Below are 21,031 nucleotides of genomic sequence, written 5' to 3'. Positions count from 1 at the left end.
TCAATAAATTCCATCTTTGACCAAATATCAATTACTGCTACTACCCTATATATCCCATATTTTTGCAATAAAACAACAATTATAATTATTTCATCATGCTATAATAGTAGGGAAGGAAAAAACGAGCAATATACAAAGAAAAATGTTTGTCTTTTTATAGATGATACTTTTAAAAAATATAAATTGTATTTTTAAAAAATAATTTATTTTTTTTATATTACTTTATTTTATAATGAAGCAAAAAACAGTATATTAAGTGTATTTATATGAAATCTAGATTATTATCCTTATCCCTCTCGGATATATCCCTCTCCTCTTGGATACATTCCTATCCCGTCTTGGATATATCTCTCTCATTAAGTAATGTATCATTTGCAATCTGTGAGTTATGTATTCGCACGTATCTATCCGAGATCCTATAATTTTAAGGATTTTTTGTAATTTAGAAAAAAAATAGAAATAAGATGTAATTAGCTCTTGATACTATGAAATTTATAATTTTTACTGAAGAATATCTGAATGTCAAATTCATATATTAAAAATTCTTGATCCGTCTCTAGTCCGGAGTAGTAGGGACTTTTGGTAAGAGAGGAAAAGCATTTGTACTCCGCATGCTGCGTATACTTTTGGGTTTATCCTCAACTTTACACTTTTTCTGTAGGATTTACCACATTCAAATTATAAAAAGTTCGACTTCCAATTTTAGAAAGGACAAAAAAAAAATTAAGATAGTTATTTATTTTGCCCTACCATATAAATAAAATAAATTGGTACATGATCAGTTCTATTTTCTGGTTGAAGTCATGATTTTATCTCCAACGAAAACAAATACGAAGTCATACATAGGTCTTTCAAACATTTATTTTATTGCACAAAAATTATTTAACTATTTATTTGCAAAGAAAAAGTTACTTAACTTTATTTAAGTATTACAAAAGTTACGAAACTGTTTTTTTAATACTAAATATCATAGAAAATATCTACGCTATTTCCTCTAGGTCACCTTCTTTTCTACTTAGGCATAGTTGAATCACTTTTTCACTACAAAAGTTAGTTTAGTGACATTAGAGATAGTTAGGTAAAATTGAGTGATTTTTTTGTTAACAAAGATGATTTAATGACTATGATATAATAACATAAAAATTAGTATATGATTATCTGTGAAATTAACCCCGAAAATTGACTGTATTTGCAAGTCAAGTTATCCACTAGGAAAATGTCTATAGCTATAGCCTATAAGCCTTATTTTATGGAATAGACAAGACAAACGTACATTAAATTTAAATAGAACTTTATGATTAGTCTTTATGAATTCTGTTATTTTCTCGATTCAACTTGAGAGCAACAATCTTTAGACAAGGTTTTTCGAGTTAAATCCTTAATACTTTCTTTAATAGGGTCGCATCATATTTTTCGTAGTTTATTAAGTACCTCTAGTTGAGTTGCTAAACAATGCTTGAATTGGAATGAAGAGGTCGATCCCCACATACAATGGTGAGCCACCTTTGCACAAAGGGAGTTAACTTACACCTCTTTATCGGAGAATTACACTGCGTAAATATGCCATGTTTTTTTATATGTATATATACTCTATGAAGTCGTTTGGTGTGAGGTACAAAATATAATAATTTTAGAATAAAATGTAGCATTATTTTATCTCACGTTTGGTTGGAGGTATTAGATTGTCCTTGGACTATTTATCCAACCATTAATTTATCTCATATACATGATAGAATAACTTATCCGGGGATAACTTGTTCCCAACCAAACAGCCCCTATATGTATCTCATTAGCTTTTTCATGTGTTTACTTTCTTATATTTTAAATTTTCTTAGTGAAAGTCCTGAATCTGTCGTCAGAGAAATAGTCTTAGAGAGAGGAGAGCCGAAAATAGTAAAAGTATACACGAGTAGTGGGAATTGGGAAATTGTTGAGATGGAATTGTGGACCTCTCTCTTTTGAGTTTAAGAGGGAATTATTGTAAAATTTTCCTATTTCCCATGCATCAATCTTTTTGTTTAAAGTACAACTCCCATGCATCTATTTTTTATATGAGGTATGAGTACTAACCAATTTTACAACTATATACACAAAAAGGAAAAAAAATAGTGGTGAAATCGAAGCAAGATATAGGCCTTTTCTAAAGGGTGTAAAAATAAAAAAAAACATGCATGTAAGCGTGAGTATAAAAGGTCACTTAGTGTGTAACAGTGGTGGTCCTTAAATTAGTGGTAGAAACAAAGAACAAAAGATAAAGAAAAGAAGGTTAAAAAACTAAAGATAGAGATGGAATTATATTTGTTGAATTAAATTTAAGAAAACAGAACAAACAATGTCAACGGTTTTCATAAAAGATATCTTCACAAAACTCTTTGTGGGCACATTAATTCCATTAGGGATTTCTTTATTTTTGTGCACCACACTATATACCCCTTTCTATTTTTACCTCCTCAATTCTGACAAGAAAATTATTACATTTTCTATGACCACTAAACAAATAACTTGGAAATCATGCGAGCAAAAGATCCAAAAAACTTTGGCCTCTTTTCCCTTTTTCATTTGTCAATTGTAATGGGGATTGAGGTTATTAGACAGGATGTGACGCAACTTCACCTTATTGAGGATATGATCCTAAAATAAGAGAGCGTAGAAGTAGCGGATTAGGACAAAAGGTTAATACGTAATGGAGTGTTCTCTTACTTCCTAAAGAGTTTAGGCTTAGTTGTGTCTGTCGTACGTATTAATTTTATTCTAGCGTATATATATTTTTATAATGTTTCGATTATTGCACTATTTTGTTGTTGTTACTATTTTCGTAGTAGTTACTATATTTTCTTCACTGTCATTTTCCCTTTTCATACTTAATCTGATTTGTTGTACTTGAACCGATGGTCTTTCGAAAACAGTCTCCCTACCTCCACTAGATAATGATAAGATATGCACACAGTCTACCCTCTCCACATCCCAATCCTCTAGTGGGTATGTTGTTGCTGTTGTTAATATCAAGACCCAAAGAAATATAGATTGTAGTTTAAGCTTAAACTAGTTATACAAAAATATTATTTGATGATCAAGTCCAACACTAATAGACAGTAATATATTTGTTTTCTAATTTGAAGTCGACTGATGGTTGATGCCATAAGAGGAGAAGTCAAGCAGTTCAATGCAAGTATAAGCAAAATTTGGGAAGATATTTTAGCCCAAAATATCAACGGAATTTATACACATTTAATTTTGCAGCAAGTTGCCTTGTCGAATTTTATCTCTTTCCTATATTCGATTCCGGAAATATTCTCTTTTTTTTCCCTAAGTGCATCATCTTTGTTCAAAAACCTGGAAACATAGCATGACCTTGATGCTACTATTAAGGATTAAACATAAAATTCTGGGATCTCTACACTTGATAATAAGACACAACTAGTAAAGAGGAAACATGAATGTCACAAAAGAAAAGATGAAAGAAAGAATCACATTCCAAACAGATAGTCTCAACAAAAGTCTATTCAGCATCCAAAGTTACTTGCAGTGGGTCTTAAGGAATTTATAAAAGTTGTGACAGTGTAATTATGGTATATTCGAGCTTTTAGAAAGTCAACATAAGTTGCAGGTCTAAGGTACATTATATACCATTTGCCTACTAAAAAAGATCCTCTCTTTTTTTTTTTTTTCATCTTTTGTTCTGTGTCACAGCCAGATAACAAAAGCTTCTATTCTATCCCATCTTTACCTTTTATTCCTTTCCTCCTTACAAACCCAATAATTACCAAACCTTCTTTACCATGCCTTAAGTTTCTTTTCGATTGAACTTCGAATCCCCATGCAATGCAAGTGCTGCTTTACTTGAGAACATTCAAGTACCATGCAAAAGGTAAAGGTCTATGACACATGTTTCTAAAGAAGAAAAAAATCAAGGCACTTATAGATACATGGATAATTCCAACTTGGTCTTTCGCAGTGCGGGAATCTGCAGGATGCATGATTTTCTTTTGTCTTACTGCTAAAGATTTACAGAGAACAAAATAACATGGAATAAAAGAACTATATCATTAGTAGCCTGGGTTTTGGGGTCCAAAAGATTTCAAATCTCACATAAATTTGACGAAAATGTCAAGAATGATTCCTAATAAAGTACTGCCCTTATCTATAAAGAAAAAGAATATTCAAGGTCATTATCATCTATAAGCTCTCTTTATGTTGACACCCAAATCAATATTTTTGAAGCTTGTTAACTCGCTGACGCTAGCCATTTAACCTTCCTCCTACGTCAACCCCACGTTAAAAAGATACTAAAGCAATCTTAAAATCAACTAGAGCGGAAAGAAAAAGCACAAACTGTCATATCGAGAATCTCCTTACAAAATATGATTCTAAACAACGCAACTCCCAAATCCAAAATATTAGAGGTATTAATTACACAATATAAACAGAAACAATTCTGAACTTCAATATGAAATTATGTCACAAAATCTACAAAAACACGCAATAAAATGGCAGCTAATGTAAGTAGGGACTCAGTAATATAGGGTTACAAGTGCAGTACCAAATGAAGAGGAAAAAGGATGAGAGGGAGAAGTCGGTTATCCAATTTAAATACCAAATGAAGAGGAAAAGGGTGGAGAGGAGAAGTCGGTCATCCGATTCAAAGACGGTATTCTTTTTGAAGTGCCAGTTGGTATCTATTTGGTTTGTTGCTTTGGCCCATCAGGATTATTTCCCAGGTACTGACCGAGCACATTTTCAAATGCCTGTAATGTCATGATAAGCAAGGATAAGTTATTGTAGTCTTCCTCGTGATACAATGACTATGACTAATGACTAGAACTCGAATGAAGAAAATCCAGCCTTAACAGTTGGCATTGACATCACATACTAATACATAAGTAAGAGAAAAACGAAGTTGACGCTAGGAAAAGAAGACATTTTGCTTCATGCAGTATGTTCAAGTACATAAATAAATATCACACACATGAATAGAACCAAATCAAATAAAACAACTTAAAAGCCCTGCAGTTTAACTGATCTAAAACAGAGTATGGTATTTGTTGAAAGACTATTAAATAACTCAAAGAACCCTAGTACAACCCTCCTTGAGCACTTAGGACACTTTGGGCTAGAGATTAAGTAGACTGATCATCTGTCAAATGTTTCTACCACCAGTTCAACAATGATATTTATTCATATCATTATAGAGAAAAAACAGCATATAAAAGAAGAAATATAAATTCCATTCCTTTCACCAGGAAATACGGACACCAGCTTAATAATCAAAATTACAGACTGCATGTAAAGTTGAATATCTTCTCAAAAGAAAAATGTAAGAGTTGAATAGCAGATAAGTAGCACATAACCATAAGGCTTTAATAGACGCACCTGACGAGCAAATAACTCCTTGCCATTCAGAAGTACATCCATAGCCGCAGACTGGTCATCAAACACGCCATAAAAGATCTGGTAGAATTGGTTCCTGTATGCATCTAAGTTAACTGGGATATTAAAAGCAATAGAAATTTTCTAGTCCACGGAAATGCATGTGGATGAAACGTACTGGTCGTCTCCTGAAATTAGCTGATCCATCTCTTCAAATTTTCGAGTGAGGATTTCCGATCCAACAGGAGTGAGTGCATGCAATACTAAGGCCTCTAATGTTCTTGGAAAATGGTTCTGGAAATGAGAAGTCACCTCATTAAAGCAATGAAAGGGGAAAAAGTAACTACCACGGAAGAGCTGAATGGATTGAGATGAATAACGCATTGAGAAACTCTTAATAAAACAACAGGCTGACTAGAAAAAACAAAGTGGTCTCAGGGAAAAAGGAGCAAGATAAAACAAACCCTGATAAAACAAATCGCATAATCCAAAAATTTGTCCAACCTCCCAGATGCTAAAGCATTTGAGGGATAAGGCTCACTCACTCAAGTATTGGCATAAAATATTTGTCCAATATAGCTAAAGAAAGATTCCACCAATTTTGATTTTAATACACTGGGGATTCCACCCTACAAATGTGGGAACTTTAGGACCAAACCCATAGAAAGGTTATGAAACAGGATGCAGCAACATTTAAGCTTGCAAAAATGTCAACAATAGAACTTAACTCATAGCATTGGATACTATTGCATGCTAATGAAACAGATTGAATCACAATTTAACAGGAAATGGTAGCATAAGTCAAATAACCAATAATCATACATTTTCCAATAAGATGTTTCTACCTTTACAAGGCTCCCCCCAAATTTCAACCCCAAAGGAACAGAACAGTATCTTAACCTTTTTGTCTTACTCAGTTGGACTATAGGCAATAGCATATACATCTCCTTTGGTAATTAAAAGATGCAGAGAAAACATCAATAAAGTCGGGTCGAAAGGAAAGAGAAGAAGCTAAGATTAATAATACAGGGCACAAGATAACCAAGATTCATCGAAACTATTGTTAATAATGAACTCACCGCCATTGCAAGAAAGACACTGTGGATTCCAAGTGGATGAAGAGTCAAAATAAGATTAGCAACTGGATCATCGCTGGTGCTACATGAGTCCTCTTTTCTTTTATTCATCTCATCATTCTCCCCAGCAGATGAATTATCTGTAGATTCCGTCAGCTTGCTTGGATTGAGACGGTTATGAACCAATAAAATAAGTTCACTCAGAGACTGTGATGCACATGGTTCCAAATCTTGCAGCATCACTTTCGACTTAAGCTCATCTTTTGAACTTCTGTCGCCACAATTCGTGCTGATTCCTTGGTGTACATGATCTAGTGAAAAGAAGAACAGTACTCAGAACACATGAATGGCATACAGGCGTCAAACGTTTCCCCTATACAGGTATTAAAGAAGACCCAAAATTGAAAACTGTATATCAGTGAATACTCGAAACTGGCAAATAGAGAAAATGATTTACCTCTATATGCATTATTAGGCTGGGAAGTAGTACAAGTCATAGTTTTATCCATACTACTTGAAGGAAAATGCAGCATCTTATTCTGCCCTGGTCACCAAAGAGGGAGAGATGAAAATAATCATGTATATACTTTTTTTGAACTTGAGAAAAACGATGATAATCACGTATATACTTATTATCCAACAATATGGTAAATCCATCTTTTTTTTTCGATAAAGTTAAAGTTGCAATATGGTAAATCCATCTTTTGCATTAATGTTTAACAATTCAGACCAATTAAAAGTACAACCAAAAATTTTAATAAGAAAGCTGCCTATGATAATACTACATCAATTGTTTTGAAGTTGAAAGAACTGTTTTCCTTAATCCATCTTAATTGTAGTCTTTATCAGCCTCTAGCATCACCAACTGCATTCAATGTTACCAAACAGTTCTTCCTCACTTGAAAATTTCTTGGTGTTTGTTAGATTCCCATATTACTAGAAGATATTGGTTGTAATCTCTTTATATGGTTTGAGAAGTTCTCATCTCTTTATATGGTTGTGTTAGGCAGGATCAATAACACGGTCTCAGAGTAGGTCATCCCACATGTTTGGTTAGCAAATGTTGAGCTCCCATGTTATGTCATTCATGCTCCAGATGTTCGGCCCCGTGCGTGCGTTAGGGTATTACAGTCCCACATTGTTCAGGGTATTGATTGTGATCTCTTAATATGATCTTGACGTTGCCTCATCATATAGCTTTTTGGACTGAATTAGGCCCATATTTGAACTTTCTTAGCAACGTCAATACTCAATATACACGTCTAAAGACTATTATCTGCCATGTTATCTCAAATCACCCATCAACTATCTTATAACAATTCATCAAAGCTTTCTTTTGCTTATCCTATCCTCATCACATTGTGCACTTCATGTTTATCAAGATGGATCTTTAATGCTTGAATGTTTCTTTGAAGTCTTAACCACCAAAATACCAAGTTCTGGTTTTATTTATTCCTTTGTTTGACCGACAGGTCATTGGAATTAGTCGATGAACGGCTTTAGTTTATTACTTCTAATTTCAACCGATTTAATCAAACAATATATGGTACTTGCCATCTCTTTTCATGGCAATCCAATCATTGAACATGAACGTATGTTTCAAACATAAAGACATATGATTTCATCTAGTTCTGAAATGACATACTCACCATCCTAGAAATGATGTACAGAAACATCTTGACATGTCAGAACACATGGATAATACACACACCCAAACCCACACACCCTAGCAAACCCAGCCCAACCATCCTCCAATGACCCCCTCCCCCCTCCCTCCAGCAGCCCCCAGCCATTTTTTACCAATTCAAACCATTCAACAGATCCAATACAAAATTTAGCATGACAAAACAAATCAGCTCATCCACCACAATATTCGAGCATCACCCAACAATGAATAATACAGTACTCTACTACTAAGTTGCATGGACTCTTCACTTTCAATACCGCACCCGTGTCGGATTCTCCAAAAATACACTACTTTTGGAGAATCCGACACGCACCAGTTGACATTTTTGAAGAGTTCGAGCAACATAGCTCTACTAGACCTGCTCAAACAACGATAAAGCCCCTTAGCCCTCATTTGCAGCGATTGTCAAAGGTGAATCTGCCTGGGACAAAGATGGTGAAAAATAGGAGGAATTTTTGGAGTCAAATCCCACTGAAGGAGACAGCGAAAATAGCACCTCATCTACGAGGCCCTAATGAGAACAGATATAAAACCAAGCAAAGGGATAACGAAAAGGAAGAAAAGAAGCAGATTGCTGACGGAAAGAAACAAGAAAATGCAGAGAAGGAGAGATCAACTGCAAGAAAAGAAGGTAAAGGTAAAGAGGTTGCAGCATAATTTTTATGAAAGGTTGCTGCAACCTTACTAAATTTAGTTAAGCAAAGAATGATGTGTGTTGTGTACTGGAGTAGAGGACGTTAGTTGGATGTCAGGGAAAATGTGGAGGGAAAGTAAGGCATTAAAAGAAACAAACTCCAACAATTAGAGGATTTCAATTATCCCTTTTTCGTAAAATTAGATGGTCTTCCTGAACGGGCCTTTTATTTGTAGGTAACACAGACAGAGCGAACCATGAAGGTAATGAAGTTACAAATGAAGAGCAATTTGAAGAAGGACCTTTAATCTATATATTGACCCCTAATCGAATTGTTTGGGATTCAGAAGTGGAAGAAATTGTATTATCTACTAAAAATGGTCAAATTGGCATATAAGCTAGCTGAGACACATCATATGATATAATAGACAAAATGCCAGTGAGACAACTGACAAAAATGAGATAAATCTCCGGGCAACGAAATTGAATCAAAGCAATGTTTAATGATATGTGCCAGTTTACGTGGAGGATGGTGAATACAAACAAGGTTTCGTTTGGTGAGTTAGGTGAAATCCCAAAATGCCCTATTTTTATAACCTAACACGAACTCTTCACTTTTGATGCCGCACCCGTGTCGGATTCTCCAAAAATACACTACTTTTGGAGAATCCGACACGCACCACTTGACATTTTTGAATTTTTGAAGAGTCTGAGCAACATAGTTTATAACAGCAAGGGTATTTTTTGTTTGGCACCTTCTACAGGAGTACATAGTCCAGTGAAAGTCAATAGTTGAGGGGAAAATTTGGACCTCTTCCTTTATTATAAATAATAAAAATACTTCTTGAAAAAGGTTCAAACTTTTAGATGATGATGTACTACTCACAATTTAATACACAATAAATGCAAGTATAGTTCCCAGATTCGAGTCTCAGCGTCATCCATTGTCAAAGAATTCTCATGTACTTAGACTAAAGCAAAATAATTTGTGTCGCACATGAAGGGACGTGATAAAGACCAATATATGTGTTACTACAGTAATAAACTTTTGAATTCACATAATTCAAAAATGATGAATAGAGATTAGGAAAACTAACCATTTCCTTAGCAGTCAATCTTCAGTTTCCAACGTAAAGGTGAAAGAGCACCAATGAGCATAATTATTAGTCTATTGTTCTTTGTAATAATACAGAAGAGCCAAAAATAGATCTGATCAATGTAGGAGATGAGGGGGACAAAACTTACCTTTTCAATATTCTACGCAGATAATATGCATCCATATGCTCCAACATGCCAGATATTGTCATGGACCGCCACCAAAAGTTGACAGCGATGGTTAAAACTTCGCTATCCACTTGATGAAACCTGGAATATCAACGCTAATGACTAGGTATGTTCAACAATTGATAAAGAAAGAGGAGAAAGCTAAAATGCTGCAACACAACTACATATACACATCATCCAGAATGAGTTGATAGATCTAGTGACCAACATCTAAAGACATTTGGTTCCTTCTCAAAAACAAACAAAAAACATCTGAAACATATGGTTACATTGGAGAGTTTCCCACAGTATACATTGCTTCCATCTCCAACAATTGTGTAAAGAAATAATACATCTCTTTCAAAGAACCAAATTCATTCTAAGATTTCAGTAGTCTACCAGAAATCCAGATGTAACTATTGGAATAATTTACAGAACACACTGAAAAGCAATGAGGAACATTCAGTGCAACTTATGCTTCTGTAGGAAAGCACTCCAATAGAATTACTACACCAGTACTTTCAAGTTCAACCATATAGTACTGTTGATATATCATTTTTTAATTGACAGAATAAGTAGGTACAAAGTAGAAACTACAAATTGGAACCTTAGAACATACAGACACAAAAATCTAAGGAAGCATTACATGACACATGTAGCTGATGAAACAGAAAAATTATCCAAAATGAGTAATCTACAATTAGAGCATACACTACACAAGTTATTATCTTGTGAATTGTGTCAGAATTGTATGTTTTCTGCACCAGAAATTCAAAGGTCCCAATTTTGGCCTCAGAACTTATGCCATGGACTTACCTAGATGAACATTTCCTTCCCTAGACCAGTTAAGACCATAGAGGATAAATACTTCTTTAATGATATAATCCATAGAGAAACGCAGACTTACAATATTCAGAGAGAAGGGGAAAAGACCAAAAGAAAAACATATCATGCATATTTATTATTTAAGCAACAAACAAGACAGGGTAATATCTTACCATCCTTCAGGAATGAACAGGGCATCACCAGCATGAAGAACAACCTTTTGCGAAAAGTCACTTAGGCATGTCGCCCTTGGATAGAGTGAAAGATCTGGTTCTTCTAAAGTAACAGAGCTGCAAGGAAACAAAGAATGGAAGTAGTAAATTGGCATGTATATCATCCATGTTATGAGCTTATGGCTAATCCAAAAATGAAAAGTGCACAAAAAGTACATAAGATTACATATAGGAAATGAAATACCTGTGGTTTGAAGCCTCCCCATACAGAGGTAGTGGATATAAGTAAGGAGTTGCAGAAGGTGGCCATAAAGTAACTGCCAACCAAATAAAACTTTTGAGTAAGTTTAAATAATCCAACAAATTCCCCGGAAGGCGGAGTAGTTGATATACAAAACAGACAAGTGGGAAAAAAAACCAGTTCATTGCTAATGGATCATAACCAGATATAATGGAAACTGATAATTGTGGTAGCTCCTGCTAGTAATTGTACCAAGTAGGTCAGAACAAACAGGCTGAGGCATCCTTTATTTTGGATAAATTGATAGATGTTAGAATAGAAATAAGTATTTCCTACTTAGAATAGAAATAAGAATAGGAATAGGAATAGAAATAAGAATAGGAATCCTAGTTGGAAAAGGATTCCAATGTAGTGTCTATAAATAGGGTCTCAATGTAACTATTTAGATACACAATTCAATAATATTTTTCGTATATATTTTCTCACAATAGACATCAAAACAAAACCAAATACATTAAAACTGACAATTGTGGTAGCTCCTACTAGTACTTCTGTACTTGTAACTAGCAGGCAAGACCAAATAGCCAGAGGTAATCCATTAGTAATGGATAACAAATATAAGGACCCATTATATTCCTCATCTTCATTTTATCTTTAAAACTACAATCTGTGACTACCAGAAATCAAAGCTAGCACAGAATATTCCACCAAGAAGTAAACTGCCATAGCTAATCTTTCCTTCCCAAGACTCAGAGGAGAGAGAGAGAGAGAGAGAGAGAAAGAGACAGACAGACAGAAAAAGGAAACAGAATACTCAAAACGATGTACAACTTTCTATCTAACTGGTGTTGTTCGGTCACTCTAAATGTACAGTGATGGAATTGGTCCCACAATCTCCCACAAGAAAGAATACCATAGCATGATAATGAACCTTTTTCCTGTAAAATACAGAAATATCTAACCTTCCTTGCATCCAGAGACTATACATAAAAGGTTGTGGTGTGGATCGTAGTGTGTGCTGGATCTAGCCTTCATGCTGTTCATCCACAAATTAACAGAAGACAGGCTTTTGGTCTCCAAAGGTACAGGCTGCAAGGTAGAGCTTTAAATGTCAGTTCAATAGAAATACTACACCCAGAAAGAAAGGGTTGATCAGGCAGAGGGAATGCATTCATTCTCCCACCGTTTGAATATCTTCTCCAAGGCACTCCAGTTGCATGTGTTCATTTTTCTCAAAATTCAGAATTGGAACCTGAACACGAAAAGATTTTATCCAGGATTAGTAGCATTTCTCTAGAAAGAAAGAAATGAGACTACTCAGTCATCATCAGGGAAAGATATTAAAAGAACACAAGCCATCAGCTGGTCCCAATATCCTATCATCAACAAAACTATCACCTGTGCTAAATAAAATTGCTGAGGAGCTTCTTCAAAATGTAAATCAGTTTGCTCAGTGTCAGATACTACAAGACTATGCTTCTGAGATTCCAAAAAATCATCTCGCCTTCCATCCCTATTCTTCAATAGGCCCAAGCAATATCTGATAAAGGTAGAGAAGCTCAATGGGACCTGAAGTGGAGGGAGATATATGTTAAAGGTCCAGCTGAACAAAATAATTCTAGAGTATGAAGTTTGCATTTCATGCTCTTGAAATATCTCAAAACAAAAAAGTTACCCTTTCATGGCTTCTAATATCACCATAAAAGACTGGTGCAGATCTGGACAGCATAGCTTCCACAGCTACTGAGCCTACACGTTCCTACATAAGTAAATGGAAGTTTCATAGAGAACACATCAGTCACTCGTCTTAGAAATATATGTGGAGTAAATGAATTTCATAAATACTTCTTTTCATTCACATGATTGTGTTTTACTGTCCTGTACCAAAACTGTGTGAGCATGGAATCCAGTGAAAGTCACATAAAATGTTATGTGAAAGTTTTAAACCCTATCAGATAATTGTAAGCGTCGCTAGCATCTGCTTCGTGAATCTCAAAGGCAGAAAGATTTTTTTTTTTGTTTTGATAATGTAGAAGTTCAAGTAATTACCTTTCAGGAAAACAGAAAGTGATTAAGAACACTCCTCTTCTTTTTTTTTTGAAATTGGCAAAATGTTATATTCATCAGCACCCAGATTAAGAACATTCCTTCTTCCAACTTATTGTACATTTGAGGCATCTAGCACATCCAAACAAAATATTGCAGAAGAGAATGAAAGACTTTAAGCACCCGAGGGTGTCGCCTATTGGTCAATGAAGTGGGCTGAGAACCATGACATAAGTTCAATTCCTAGCAGAGACAAAAAAAGACTGGGTGGTTTCTCTGGTACCTGTGTTGATGGGAGGTAGCAGATTACCTATGGAATAGTTGAGGTGCCCACAGGCTGGCCCAAATACCATAGTTATCAAGAAAAAAGGACTTTCTTCTCAAAAAAAAAGAAATATGGAAGACTTTAGATTTGCTAGGTGAGACCAGGCTAGATGACTTTATATCATCCTCGTCATCCTAACCGCCGATAGAGAAAAGAAGCACAGATAGCTCCCTAGATAAGAATATGTTATACAAAGAAGCAAAACCCATACCAGAAGGCTGATAACAAATAGAACAAAGAAGCTCCTCTACGATGCAAATGAATCATTTATCTTTCACTCTTTCAGCATTAACTGTTCGAAAATGCCTTTAAAAGTCTATCTCTTTGCTTCTTCTAATCACTACTCTAATTGAATGTTGTTATTTTTTAAATTTGCTCCAACAATTCTTGCTTAATTAACTGTGGATAGGATCAATTTAAGCATTTAACGTTCCTATCTGCAAGAACCTGACAGGGAGGAAGTAAATATAAGTCAGCACGTTCATGTGAAAGAGGCAAGTGAAGAGGCTTCCACCTCCCACAGCACTGTAGCTTTGCAAGAATACTGTGGGAAGTGCTTATCAGTTGGTGGGGAATCAGCTCCCAACTTTAGGGAGTGTTTCAAGTGTCAAGGGACCAAACCAAACAGAAACAGATCAAGGAGGGCTATCGGGCATGCTATCTTTTAAACGACAGGGACCGAACTGAGAGCACAGGAGAAGGGTGTTCAATGACGGGAAAATTTGTATGAACAGATAAAATCAGTTTTTTATTCCTTTGGCTAGTTTAGCAGCACGAGGCAAGTTTCAACCTGTATAAAGATTTGATGGGTTTCATAGAATCCCTCAATAGTCCTGGCATCATCTCATGTAAGTTTTAAGTCTTTGAACAGATAAAATCAGCTTTTTATTCCTTTGGCTAGTTTAGCAGCACGAGGCAAGTCTCAACCTGTATTAAGATTTGATGGGCTTCATAGAATCCCTCAATAGTCCTGGCATCATCTCAAGTAAGTTAAGTCTTTACGAAGAACAGTGACTTACTTAATTCAGATTTGATATATTCCAAGTTTTCCTCCTTTACATGTATGTGAGTCTTTCGTTTGGTGTAACTTCATGTTATAGACATCGGATATATTTCATTATAAAGACCTTTAGACAGAGTTGAGGAGGAGGAGACGATATGCTATATTTCTGCAATCCGAATCTTGTGTAGGTCTTTGAGAATATAACTTAAAATTATCAATTAAAAAAAATAATTAGCTTTCAATCCGATCACTTGTTTCTGGACACTAATGCTCTCGAGCTTCTCTACATTTCCACCTATACTTTATGAGTGAAATGAAAGAGGAATCAGCTCATTATTCAACTAAGCGAACAGACAGGTTCCCCGTACTTCAACTTTAGTGCATTTGTAATTGTAAGAGAAAGAGATAGCTTGAGAGAAGTTCAAAGTTATTTGAGAAGATTAAATTTTATATGGATTTAGGAACAAGGCAGTTACTTCTTCTTTTGTGTTCTAGTTTTTCTAGTTTTTCAATTATTAATTATTGGTTTTGTACAACAAGGCCAGATGCTAAAAGCTAATAACTGATTTCACTTGCATAAACAATAGATCAAACAACAAAAGAAGTTGATGTTTTCACAATTCATATTAAGTCTTGAAAACTTCATTGGTGGCAAACAATTTCAGTTTCAATGATTTGCAACTATAATATTTATACCTCCAAATGTCATTTTATACCCATATTATAGCTTAGTTCTACAATAAATTCTATTGTATTCTCATGATTTATTAGTGATTTAGTCCACGAACTAACATATGTGAATATATCTATTGTGTGGGATGAATTTGTGTTTGAATGAGCTAAAATTGGAGACAAAGGAGTTAATCTTGAAGATGGAATGCATTGGAGTTGGAGCTAGAGCTAATGTATGAATGGGAAGTGATGAAAAATCAAGAAATTAGAAGTTGAAGGAAGAAACTGCACTTCAGTGGACCAGCTTGGAACAGAAACTCGAAGATTTCCTAAAGGCAAGGTCCACGATAAGAACATGCCACAGACTTGGCACACATCGGAAATAACTCCTATTCTACTACAAAATAGAACACTTATGTGATATTTTAATCATTCGATACTTGGTGGAAACCTCTTGGACGAGTTGGGGAAGTTATTTAGGGTTCTTTCTTGCCTTTTTACATTATTTTAGTTCTCTTCAATCTATACAATTGTTATTCGAATCATTAGCGGCTAGAACCCTCGTTTCTAGGGTTGAGGCAATGAAACATGATTGTATAACATTGTTTTGAGTTCGTTATTGTGGTTTATCATTATTGGTTGTTCTTATGTTCGTGTTCTTACTACTTTAATGATTAGCTATCATTATAGTAAATCTATAAACCTTTTGTGACGGAATCTTAGTTAGAAAGAAGGACATAAGGAATGAGTTCTACTTTCTAACTAAAATTAGGGATTAGATTCGCGCAAAGGATACGGATATACCTAGATCGCCCCATTTGGTTCAAATACGGGAAGATAACTTCATGCACCAGAATTGGTTGGCCTTTCACACTCAATGATGTAGTTAGGCGTCCAATTGTGGTAGAAGGTTAGAGGCTCGGGAGACCATAACCATATTATCAACCCCATGAATCAACAATTAGGATAGGTAAACCAACAAAGAAACTTAGTGTTATACATGATTGTGAAGTACGCCTTGACCTCGAAATTCCCCTCTCATTGTTGACAACCCAAGTACTTACGTCCTCTCTCAATTTACTTCACGTTAGAAGTTACAGCACTTCAACTGTCTTTCGGTTATGATCGCACTTGTTCATCTTAATAGTTTAACTTGAGTTAGTTATTTGCTAAGGAATCTTGTCCCTGTGGGTTCGACATCCGGTTCCTGAAAAAAGTCACTATATTACTTGTATGACTACGTATACTTGCGTGTGCGTTTGGAGGCAACAACATGTTCCCCGTACTTCAACTTTAGTTCATTTGTAATTGTAAGAGAAAGTGATAGCTTGAGAGAAGTTCAAAGTTATTTGAGAAGGTTACATTGTATACGGACAATAGGAACAAGGCAGATACTTCTACTTTTGTGTTCTATTTTTCTAGTTTTTCAATTATTAGTTACTCCATTAGTTTTGTACAACAAGGCCAGATGCTAAAAGCTACTAACTAATTTCACTTGCATAAACAATAGATCAAACAACAACGGAAGTTGATGTTTTCTCAATTCATATTAGGAATTGAAAACTTCATTGGTGGCAAACAATTTCAGTTTCAATAATTTGCAATTACATGCAAATTCTAGACCTCAACTCCAGCAGTAAGAAATTTCGTGTAAATTCCAACAGTGCTCATTTTCTTTTTGTTTCTATTCATCATACTTATTTTTTAGTTAGCTTAATAATTTGAACAGAATCAGGCATCATTTAATAGCATAAGTTGCAAAGCAACGAAACAAGAGAAAAGAATACCTGCAAGTAGATTAGGCCACCGTCCGACGGGTTCCATTTTGAGAAAGCCTTCCAATTCTTTATGCATCCTTTGAAGACCTAAACCAAAGAGAAACAAACAAAAAAAATGATGAGCACACCAACATAAACAAATTTATGTGTTCATATAGTGCGATAAGCATATTTTCTAAGTTAGAGAAGTCACCGCTGGAACGTTTTTGGGTTCAATTTGAGAAGAGAATATCTCCGGTGACGGAATCTCGGTAAATGTGTGAATTCGCAAATTTTCTTCCACCATTGTTACTACACTGGTGCTCTGCTCTTGCAACAGAAGATACTCGCTGCTTGATGTTTACGTGGAGTGGACTGGAACATGCGGTACAATGGCTTTGGAAAGAATTTACGAAGCCCAACAGTGTTGAATTTTGAGAAAAATACGGCCCAGAACGCTCGGCCACGGGCCATCTGGTAAGAGCGGAGAGCCGGTTGTTTTTTTGGGAAATTATACGAAATGAATTATGTAATATAGCTATAATTTTGATTATTTTTAATTAGTAACTATAGTTTGGCAAAATTTTGATATTAGGTTTCCTAATTGTATAAATTCAGAATTTGTATAATTCAATCTCTAATTGTATAAATTCAGAATTTGTATAATTCAGTTCCTATAAATACAGAATTTGTATATGCTTACACTAGTTATTTGTAAATAATTTATGAAAAAATTAAAATAAATTACCTTGTTTGTATACTTTAAAGCGAAATATGCAAACAGAGTTCTGAAATATTTCGAAATGTATAAATACAATTTTTGTAGATATTTACCATGTTTGTATAATCACAAGCGAAATATACAAATGGGCAAGCGAAATATACAAACGGGAAAGCGAAATAAACAAATTGCAGCCTCCATAGCAAACAGAACTATAGTTATGGATGGCAAATACTGAAACTATAACTGTAAAGTCTTATTATATCTATTATCTTTGCTACTTCTGAAATTTTCTCTTGTTTATTGTGTAATTACATCAAATAACCATTCGGTCAATTTGATTAAAAAATGGTTAATTTCTTCTCCACCTTCGTTGTTGTCGTCGTGCCAAATTCTTCTTTCAATTTTTCTTCTTCTTTTCAAAAATTCAATGTACTGCAAAAGTGAATCATTTCGAGTGAATTATATATCAACAGACTCGAAACATTGAGAGGATTTCATATCTAAATTTTGAGATTGTTTAGAGGTGATTTTGAGTTGATCGAGATTGAAAAGTCGGTGTATATTGCATGTATACTCAGTGTATATTTCATGTATAGTTAAGTTATATTCAACTTTTTGAGTCTATCATAATTAGTGGTGTCAAATGGGCGGGTTGGGTTGAAAATTGTGATATTAAAATGGATTGAAATAGAAATTGGTTTGGGTTATGACCCGCTCAAATTTACTTTGGGCTCAAATGAGCTAAAAATCGGGTTGGGTCATGACCCGCCCAATTTGGTCCGCCTAATCTCAGTCATTTTAATATATTGTTATTTACATTTTATAATCACAATTTGAATTTCAACTAAAAAAAAAAGTTACAAATGGATAGATAAATCTCAAAAGATATAAATAGATAGTAATGCATACCTTAAATGTGAGAATATACCTTACACTTATTCAAATAAAGAATTTTAAAACAGGTTGAAATTTAATATTAAATTGGGCTCAAATGAAGATTAATTTAAAATGGGTTAAAACTTGAATGAGTTGGGATTGAGCCTAATTCAAATTATCTTTGAGCCCAATCCATAAAATTCTGGACAGATTAACTATATTTGGCTCATTTTGACACTTTTAATCATAATGTATAGTCGGTGTATAGTTCATGTTAGGTAAGCTATATTTGTATAGTTAGTGTATGCTTTCTATGACTTTTAGCAAGCTATATTGTATAGTTATTGTATATTTCCTATGATTTTTAGCTTCTTTTTTTTTTTTTTTATGTAAATAAGACAATTGTATTTGTTGTAAACTAATTACTTTAGTGTATATATTTGAAACTACCCCTTTGTTTTTTTTCTTAAGTTAGAAATCCTAACTTATGGCTTTCGGCTTATTTGAGGAACTTTCAAAAACACATTATAATTTGGGATTAGTTAAAGATGTATAGCTATAGTTTTCTTAATTACAATTTGTGACTACATGTTAGGAGGATGAGAGAGGTGAGAGAGATTCGGAGAGGGAGGAGAGAGGCGAGCAAGATATGAGAGGAAAGAGGCGCGCAAGATACAGGAGAGAGATACAATAGATTTATATATATGATCGATAATTGTATCACGGATACAATTGATTTGTATTAATAATATAATTGTACCGTAACCTAGTTACATGTTAAAAGGAAGAGAGATGGGCGAAATTGGAAGAGGGGGGAGACAGACGAGCAAGATACAATAGATTTGTATATCTGATCAATAATTATATATTTAATCAATAATTGTATCACGAATACAATTGATACATTTGATTTGTATCAATGAAAACATTTGTATAAAAAACTAATGTATTTGTTGATACAAATAAGTTGTATCAAGTGTATTAACGAATACAATTTATTCTATTAATGCAATTGTATCAAGTTATATCATGTTCAAAAGTATTAACGAAATACAATTTTTTATAAACAGAGACAATTTGCATCAACGAATACAATTGTATCAGTGTTGTATTTCGTAACAAATTATTTTTGTAATATGCATGTGTTTTGTACCATTTGTAGCATTGCAAGACACCATTTGTATTTTAAAATTTAAATCATAATCAAGGATCTCTATCATTGAAATATCTCATTTGTATTTTGTATTACTTAAAATGATATGTATAGTTGATAATTACCATTTGTATTTGTATCATTGATCGTTACAATTTAATTAATATCACTGATCGTTGTCATTGGTATTTGTATCACAACGAAGAGGAGGCGAGAGAAAGAGGATAAAGAGAGGAGAGAAAGAGAGTGCAGAGAGAGAGGAGAGGTGAGTGAGAGAATGCAGAGAGAGGGGAGAGACGAGAGAGTGCTATAAAATCATAACTATAACTATGGATTGTAATTCTTTTAAACTATAGTTATGTATAATAAATATAGATCATAGGTTTATCTTACTATGTATTATTTTTTTAAAAATCATTTTAGCTTAAAATCAAGTGATTATAAGCATTTTTAAAATTTATCCAAACACTAAAAAAGTCCTTAAAAGATATATCAGCTTTAAAGCACTTAAACAAATCAATCCAAACAGGATCTAAGTTACATATTTGATTGGTTGGTGCTAAAAATAATGGATTTCTTACTTAAATATACAAGCAACAAAAAATATATTCAACAAAATGATCGCATGTATATATAATGTCTCGATATTGTATAAATAGTGTACAAGCGTGTGTATATATATATAATGTATAATTATGTATCAGATAGGTATATATTTTCATATACATTGTTTATATAATAGTTATACGTTGTAACAATTCATCTTTCTCAACCAATTGATTTTTTTTTCAATCCCAACCAAAATTAATATCAGCATAACTAATCTCAACATTAGCAATACACCTTATTCAAATTCTATTTACACACTTTACCAGATGGCCCCTTGTAATTTCACTTCATTTTCGATCAATCAAATCAATTAGAGCAAAGTATGTAAATAATAGTCAAACATGGGCTCTATTGTGACATTTATTTTAGAAAATTGTTTGATTTTTTAATGGAAAATTCGCATATAGCCACTCAAAATAACTTAATTATGCTATATAGTTATAGTTTGTTAATTATGATTCGTAGCTAGAGGGAGAAGAGAGACGAGTGAGATTGAGAGATGGGTGAGAGAGAGAAGAGAGGCGACTGAGAGAGGGCAGAGAGTGGAGAATATATATATATCAGTTAGATAATTGTATATATGTAACTAGTATGTATATG

At 34.0% G+C, this 21,031-nt stretch overlaps 1 protein-coding gene across 1 annotated transcript; it reads right to left on the bottom strand.

Moving 5' to 3' along the window:
• Window positions 1–4,401: 4,401 nt before the first annotated feature.
• On the bottom strand, window positions 4,402–17,426 carry LOC125871455 (uncharacterized). Its single transcript, XM_049552044.1, has 15 exons — window positions 17,284–17,426; window positions 17,100–17,177; window positions 12,942–13,025; window positions 12,665–12,835; window positions 12,450–12,518; window positions 12,229–12,355; window positions 11,270–11,342; window positions 11,026–11,142; window positions 10,010–10,129; window positions 9,862–9,880; window positions 6,901–6,982; window positions 6,447–6,754; window positions 5,546–5,661; window positions 5,371–5,464; window positions 4,402–4,745 (listed from the first exon to the last, which is right to left on the bottom strand). Exons 1-15 carry the CDS (start codon window positions 17,374–17,376, stop codon window positions 4,677–4,679), a joined length of 1,620 nt encoding a protein of 539 aa, XP_049408001.1. The 5' UTR covers window positions 17,377–17,426; the 3' UTR covers window positions 4,402–4,676.
• Between the last annotated feature and the right edge of the window lie 3,605 nt (window positions 17,427–21,031).

The sequence above is a fragment of the Solanum stenotomum genome, chromosome 7 (genome assembly GCF_019186545.1).
Source record: "Solanum stenotomum isolate F172 chromosome 7, ASM1918654v1, whole genome shotgun sequence".
NCBI lineage: Eukaryota > Viridiplantae > Streptophyta > Magnoliopsida > Solanales > Solanaceae > Solanum > Solanum stenotomum.
This window is presented reverse-complemented; position numbering and strand designations above follow the sequence as displayed.